The sequence below is a fragment of the Parasteatoda tepidariorum genome, chromosome X2 (assembly GCF_043381705.1).
Source record: "Parasteatoda tepidariorum isolate YZ-2023 chromosome X2, CAS_Ptep_4.0, whole genome shotgun sequence".
NCBI lineage: Eukaryota > Metazoa > Arthropoda > Arachnida > Araneae > Theridiidae > Parasteatoda > Parasteatoda tepidariorum.
This window is the reverse complement of record NC_092215.1, coordinates 30,783,594-30,791,954: the sequence shown is the minus strand read 5'-3', so window position 1 is coordinate 30,791,954 and position 8,361 is coordinate 30,783,594. Positions and strand designations below refer to the sequence as shown.

Below are 8,361 nucleotides of genomic sequence, written 5' to 3'. Positions count from 1 at the left end.
GAGCACAGATTGAGATTTAGCTTTTTTTTTTCATTTCTCCTTTTATTTTTTGGGTTAGTTCTCTTGTAATATATCTATCTCTCCCTCTATTTTTTTTTTTTTACTAATATTGAACATAGAGCATTCTTGACTTAATCATAAATAATGCATCGCACTTAGGAAGGATATCATATTTATAGATCAATTCAATTACAGAAAAACTTTCGCTGATCCAGAAACAAACGAAACATCAATAAATATCATTTTCATTTATCATATTGCCCTATAAGTTGTTTTATTATTAACACATCCCTCCCAGAAGCAGAAGTTTCTTAGCACTCAATATGTGTAAATCAAAAGAAAAGAAATCGATTCCTAAAATCATGTGTTTATCATAATTTGTTGCTAACGTTATCGCATGAAAATGAGGAAATTATACTTCTATCAGATGGAGTTGGCAACGTTGATGGAAACTTTACAAATACAAATGAAATGTAATTCAATAATATATTATGAAATATATTCAGTAAAAATGCTTAGAATTTTATAAGAGCTCATTACTTTTCAATACTTTTAAGCATTAATATTTGCATGAAAAACATTATTTATTATGTTATTCCTTTTTTATTTGTTATATTATACCTTTATTTACTTATTATATTATTCATTCATTTATTTATTATATTATTTATTTATTATATTATTCATGATAGATTTTACATTTTTAATTTAATTTATGTATTTATCTATTTTCATTTATTTATTTATTTTTATTTTTTATTATATTCATTGATTTATTTTTCATTTATTTATTTATTTATTTTTATTCTTTATTTTATTTACCTATTTATTTTTCATTCATTTGTTTTATTTATACATTATTTTATTTTTATTTATTTGTTTTTGTTTTGCTTTTTGCTGTTTCTGCTTTCTTTGCATCAAAATAATGTTTATTATGTTTAAAAATTGCTTGCATTTGAATATGTGAGGTTACACCTTGAAAATACCACATATTTGGCATCAAATTTCCAAAATTTGTCAAATGACTAGCCAAAAAACTGCCCAATTGTGGAGGCTGCAATCAAAAATATAATCAGCCATTATATCAAAAATATAATCTCAAAAAAGAAAAAAAATGCAAAAATATTAATGAAGATTTTTTCAATTATAATGGATGATGCCGTGGTGGATCAGGGGACAGAGCTCTTGCCTACCAATGAGGTGACCCAGATTCGAATCCCAGCGGCTGCTGGTCGATACGAATTCTACACCGAGCACATACCGACCGCAGTACTGACGTAAAATATCCTCAGTGGTAAGCGGATCATAGGTTAGAGTCCCCTTGCCGTCAGGTTAACCATGGGAGTTTTTCAATGTAATGTGAATGCGGGCTAGTTCCGTCAAAAAATCCACCACGAAGGCAAATTTCTCCCTATACTTGATGCAGGAGCTCTCTTGTCTTCTGGGTTGGGTTCAAAATTATACGGCTAAGGTGTAGAATATTGGTAGTCGTATAGTCATAATTGGGTTGGCTGTTCAACGACGGTTATAAAATAAAATAAATTTACAACAAATGAAACATTTGCCTGATTTCAGAAACTAAATTCATAGGCAAAAAAAAAAGCTTAATCCCTTTAAAATGGCCATTTTAGCTTTTTGGGGAATTGGGCCCTTTTTAAAATTGGGGACTTTTGTGGGTGATAATTCCTCCTCACTATAATGGCTGCAATTGGGACCACGAAAAATTAGTGGAAGTTAACACAAGCTTAATACTTTCGTTTTATATCCTTTTTAATAAGCACGCTTTATAACAATTATCAGCGATCAGCAGTAGTTTTTAATTTTTAAGTATTTTCATTTAATGAAACATATAAATCATTAGAATAAAATAAGTGGAAAAAGAAATAAAGTTATAAGACCCTCGAATAAATTACAATAGCATTTTTAGTAGCTTTTAATTTTAAAAAATATTTCTAGTATGAATTAAAATCTTGTGTAGTAGGAAAATAGAAAGGTAATCAAATACAGGAACTCTTTTTAAAACTGAAATTTTTAACTTTATGCTTTTCAAACATTATAAGTTGAAAAAGGGAAATAATTAGAAAATAATAAGGTCACAATGTATGCAACAATATTTCTTTACCAATGTTTTATTTTATTTTATGATAAATAATAAAAAATAAATCATTTTGAAAATGTAATACAAACTTAACATTTGAAAGTTTTCAAATTTCTTTAGAATTGTAATTTGCAGCAACTATAAACAAACAAGCATACGCAAGAATGTAAATCAGATCTAAAATATAAATAATTATAACAATACACGAAATAATTTATAATAAGTTATAAAAATAAAAATCTAGAAGCAAGACACTTAAAACTTTAATGTAGGTGCAATTAAAAAATAAAATCTCACATCCGAAATTCATAGTAATTATCATAATTTTTAATAATCACCTTTTCTTAAAGACTTGTTAAGTTTTTATAATAATAGTAATATAATAATAATAATCCCTCTGTTAACAAACTTACGAATTTTTCAAATATTTCAAATATTCACAAAAATGGCTCTTCCGTTTAATAATTTGGAGAAAATAAAACAGAATAATAATAAATGAATAATAATAAATAAATATTAATAATTAATAATATTCATCTCATAAGATGAATAAAACGAATTTAAAATTCTCCTCACTTAATTTTAAAAAAAATTTCTCGAAAAAGAAATTACAAATTTCAAAAATTCACAAAATTATGCAATGCATTTTAATAATTTGAGAAAAAAAAAAAAAAATATTATTCTAGTCTAAAAGAGATATTTAATTTCGCCACCATGAACAATAAAAAGAAAAACTTTCAATTAATAAACTTGCGATTCTTCATAAGAATTAAATTTTATAATATTTAGTAATATAATAATAATAAGCCCCGTGTAAACGAACCTTAAACCCCTTAACTCGTGTAAACGAACCGTGTAAACGAACCTTACGAACCTTACTAACATTTCAAATTTTCACAAAAATGGTCACTTCATTTTAATAATTAAAAAAAGCAATGAAAATTAAATACATAATAATTAATAATATTCATCTCATCTAAAAAACTGTATGGAACAAATTAGAAATTTTCATCGCCTAATAAAAAAATATTATCTCCAATTACAAATTTTACAAATTTTAAAAATTCGCAAAAATATACAATGATTCTTAACAATTTCAAAAAAAAAATCAAATATTATTCTTCTCCAAAAGATATAAGATATATTTAAAGTCAGCACACTTTACATTAGAAAGAGCATTAAAAAGTTAATAAACTTGTGAATTTTATGACTATTTAAATTATGAATTCACAATAATTTTCACAGTATATAAATACTTTCAAAATAAATAATTAATAATAGTCACCTCGTCTTAAAGATGTACTAAAACTCGTCACAATATGTGACGAAAAACTTAATTCGTCGCCAAGACCCATGAATTTGAATGCTACCTCTGAAACATTTTTTTATTCCAAGGACACTTAATTTTTTTTTCCTTTAATACTTTTCCTTCTGATAAACACGAATTTAAAAAAAAATAACAATAACTTTTCCTCCACGGAAAAACTTCTTTAAACTACCATAAAAATTAGAATTACGAAAGTGTACGTAGCAACATTGACCTGTAGAAACTATTTGTTCCAAATTTTGTTCGATTTTTCGAGATGTCAAATAAACTGTTATCCGACGATTAATCGAGAAAGATTTTCTGTGTGTCGAGGGGAAGGGGAGGAGGAGGCGATGTCGTGACCTATTGTAACAAGTTATTTTTAAATACTATTTGTTTTCTTCTGAAAAGATAATATAATACTTTTTTATGTATAGAAGGCACTGAAATTTGCTTAACAGTGTTTTTTCGAAGCTTTGGATTTAAGAACAGAGGAAGTACTTAAATTTTTATAAAGTTATTAAACATTTGAAAAAAATGCCTATTTGGCGAGATTTTTTCCTCCTTGATGAAAATTAACAAAATTAATGAATAATTCCTAATTTTTGTAAATTTTATGAGCACAGATATTATCAGCATATATTAAGGTTTTATGAGCATAGATTGAGATTTAGATTTTATCAGCACAGATTTTTATGAGCACAGATGACGTGACCTATTGTAACAAGTTATTTTCAGATATTATTTGTTTTCTCCTGAAAAATTTATATTATTTTTTTTTTATAAAATTCACTGAAATTTACTTAACAGCGTTTTTTCGAAGCTCTGATTTTTAGAATGGAGGAAATACTTCAATATTTGAAAAGTTTTAAAACATTTTTAAAAAATGCCAAATTGGCGAGATTTTTTAAATTATCAAAAATAAAGAATAGTTCTTAATTTCCTCAAATTTCATGAGCACAGATATTATCAGCATATTGTAAGATTTTGTGAGCACAGATTGAGATTTAGATTTTATCAGCACAGATTTTTATGAGCACAGATGACGTGACCTATTGTAACAAGTTATTTTTAAATACTATTTGTTTTCTTCTGAAAAGAAGATATATTACTTTTTTATATATATAAAGGGCACTGAAATTTGCTTAACAGTGTTTTTCGAAAATCTGGGCTTTAGAACGGACGAAATACTTAAGTATTCAACAAGTTAAACATTTTGAAGAATCGACAATTTGACGAGATTTTTCCTCTTAGATGGAAATTATCAAAATTAATGAATAATTCTTAATTTTCGTACATTTTTACGAGCGCAGATGTCATAATCTATCGTAACAAGTTATTTTTAAATAGTATTTGTTTTCTTCTGAAAAGAAGATATAATACTTTTAATATATATATATATATATTTATACATAAGGCACTGAAATTTACTGAACAGTGTTTTACGAAGCTCTGGGCCTTGTAACGGAAGAATAACTTAAATATTTTAAAAGTTATTAAATATTTTTAAAAATTACTCATTTGGCGAGATTTTTCAACCTAGATGAAAATTATTAATATCAGTGAAAAATTCTTTATTTTCTCAATTTTTTTTAGCGCAAGTAATGCAACATTGGGGCAACTATTAAAATATAAAAATATTAGATCCCTAACGTTTTACAACTTCTCAAATCTGTGGCTTTTCTTCATAATGACATTTTGTGTTATTTTAAAAATGTGCATAGGGAACAAAGAAGCACCAGTGAGATAGAACTAAAGATAAACTAAACTTGACCTAATAATCATGAATAACTGTTTCTAACACGCAACGGTCATGAAAATAGCATATTATTCACAAAAAAGCATTATTTAATGTGACGACAAAGCCTTAAAAAACAACTGTCTGACTAGTACAGGTAAAGCAGGAAGCGTACTGAAATCTACAATAAAAAATACCCGTTTTTTTACGGACTTCCTATGTATATTTGACGGTTTAAAGCAGTTTTATTGAAAACACATTTTTTCTCTGTTTCATGGTCTAATAAACGGTCAGATCAAATTCTAGCTTTTGCCATGCAGTTTTGCTTATGGTTAGATAATTTTACCTTTTTTTTCATTAATTTTACGATTATTTTTTATACTTGCTCATAGTTTTCAGCAATTATTTTTTGCTTCTGAACATAGTATGAATAAAATTGCTATGCGACTGTGTCAAATTGATACTCTACTTGATTATTACCTGTCTTTAGTTATAATTTTTGGGTAAGATGAATCCCCAGACATCTTAGAAAGATGGGCAACTACAATCTTAAACGTTTTTACGCTTATTTCAATAAGTTTATCTCAAAAGATAAAACAGTTTAAGATTTTTCTTCATGGTGAAACTCTAGAGGTGCCATGGCTTAAGGGTTGTCGTGCTCACCTCGAAAGCAGGAGTCCCAAGTTCAAATCCTGGCGTTGACTAGAGTTCTGATTTTCTCTCTCTCCGGCAACAATTCTGACGTTTTTTTTATTCAAATAACAGAGATTGTTGTTTAAATAACACGGTTCATTGTTAAAATATTTTTGTGAAATAAATTTTGGGATAAAATAACTGAGTTAATTAAAATAGCGAAGTTAGTTTGACAACAGCAATACTTATAACAAAACTTATCAGCTTAAAATAACAGGTGTCCGTTTTTAAATAACAGTTCGTTTACAGTTATGACAGTTACATCCGTTTTTGAATTAACCATTTTTAAATATATATATATATATATATATTTAAAATTATTTTGCAATGTATAAATATATTTGCAATGTATCCCTTTTTCAAAATGATGTTATTTACAACAAATTTAGATTTTAGTTTTCTACAACTCATATAGCAAAACAGTCCACTATTAGAATTTTCATTCTAAAATTACGGGAAAAGAGCAAGCAACAATCTGTCTATCCAATTTACCGTAAACTTTACGGTGTATAACGCTTTTTGCCTTTACGATTTTGAAACCGTATACAACTAGGACTGTTAAAAACCATGAATACAAAACTGCACAGTTTTTCAACTATTTATAACTAGCATTAAACAGTTTTATGGTGCTGCCATCTATGAGTGAGTGAAAGTATTATATTCTATTTTGCTCAGAATCACAATTTGGGGATGCTCTTCATGTGTTAAAGGATATGGAGGAAATATTATAGTGTCAACGCTTGGACTCGATCTAGATTCTATCAGAAATGAGTTTGACAGAGCAGTCCTCTCAGCTACAGTATCTACCGGTCTGAATAAACTATGTTGCTTTATTAGGTGGGCCTAGTTGTTGCGATGTAATTCTGGTTGCTTAACCGTAATAGGTGAAGGCAGTTAATAAAGGTTTTTCTCATAGTTAACAGTTTGAATACCATCTCATTTATGGTTCTTTGACTGCTTTGCTTGAATATGGTAAAACAACAATTAAATTAATTGATATTTGACTTTTTCTTAACTATTATAGCTATTAATTTCTAACAGTCTATATCTGGTTATAGCCAGTGCGTAATTTATAATAAATGTAGAATATTTGGAACTAAAACTTCAACAATACATAAAAATTTTCAGACTATAAATAAATCATGTATGACACGAAAACTTCAAAAACATGTAAGAAAAGTCTAAAATAAAGTAAAATTCAATATTTTGCTTATTTAACATTTATTTCAATACTGATGCAAAATTAGAAAATAAATTAATATTATCGAAAATTCAAAAAAATTCTTTCCAATTCTTTATCCAATATACTTAAAGCAAGAACTTTTATTTTTACAAAAGAGAAATGAGATGTGATAAGGTTTTTGTCGTTTTTGTTTACTGACATGAAAATATATGAAAAATGCTTGGATAAGCTTCATTTCCTCAGATCCATAAAACCTGCAATAAATATGAATGACACTTTCATAAAAAAGCTGTTATACATACAGTCATTGGCCGTATCGAAAACTTTATGGGCCCCAAGTCCTGTTTTTTTTTTTAGAAATGCTTTTTTTATCGTTATTTTTTATCGTTTTCCACCGTTTAAGAAAAAAGCTTCTAATTTTAAAAATGATTTTTAGTATTTTATTAATTTTAACTGCAACTTTTTTAACTTTTAATTTAAAAAATAATTTTGAAATAATATCTTAATAAATTTCAATTCATCCAATTCACTGATATTCTTTTTTTTTTTTTAATTTTTATCAAAAGCATACAAAATCAAGTATTCTACGCAACATTCACGATGCTTTTGCTTTTCAGCAGGATATAAAGCCGTAAAGCAGTTTCTTGATTATTAAACAAGTGATATCAATATCTTTAGACGACATTTAGCTTTAAAAAAAAACAGATTACGAAATCCACGTTGTAAAAAATTTTGCTGTATAGTTGACACTATTTTTGATATTGAGGTAAACTGAAATTTTTTTGCAGTGCTCTTAGTCACATTTTTTAACTACTTTTTCACTGTTACAGTTTTATTTATATTTTCACACATTTTTTGTTTGTTTGCTTAATGACAATATATATTTTTATGCGCTTTTGAAATAAAACCGATTATTTTCGGACAAATTACAAAAATAAGAGCATTTCGTCATATCACAAACATGATTGGTTGTCTGACAAGGATGCTAAGAAAATGATTCATTATATAACATAAAATAAAAATTCATTGCGATTACTGAGTATTTAGCTGGAATTCTTTAAACGTCAAGCAATCTGAAAGGCATTTTCGTGATTTCCCTTTTCGTGTAACGCAAAATATGATTGCCTTCTCTGAAACAAAATAATTCATAAAGACAGCAAAACTTCAATATTTACATAAATTATGAATTATTTTATCTTTCTTCCTTGTTAAAACTACAAAAGAAGGGCATTTGATTAATTGCAATTCACTAGAAGGGTATATAGTTATTTGAGGATAAAAAGAAATGATTTATCTGATTTCGATAGGGATATATATATATGCTTTTGCCATGCAGTTTTGCT

At 26.9% G+C, this 8,361-nt stretch overlaps 1 protein-coding gene across 1 annotated transcript in view; it reads right to left on the bottom strand.

The window, feature by feature from the left end:
- LOC107440930 (transmembrane protein 163a) overlaps nucleotides 1-3,734 on the bottom strand; it is a 32,003-nt gene extending 28,269 nt beyond the window's left edge. Inside the window, exon 1 of the mRNA XM_016054020.3 lies at nucleotides 3,384-3,734. Within this exon, the coding sequence (XP_015909506.1) occupies nucleotides 3,384-3,453 (70 nt within the window). The 5' untranslated portion in view covers nucleotides 3,454-3,734. The remainder of the gene's footprint in view (nucleotides 1-3,383) is intronic.
- Nucleotides 3,735-8,361: the final 4,627 nt, after the last annotated feature.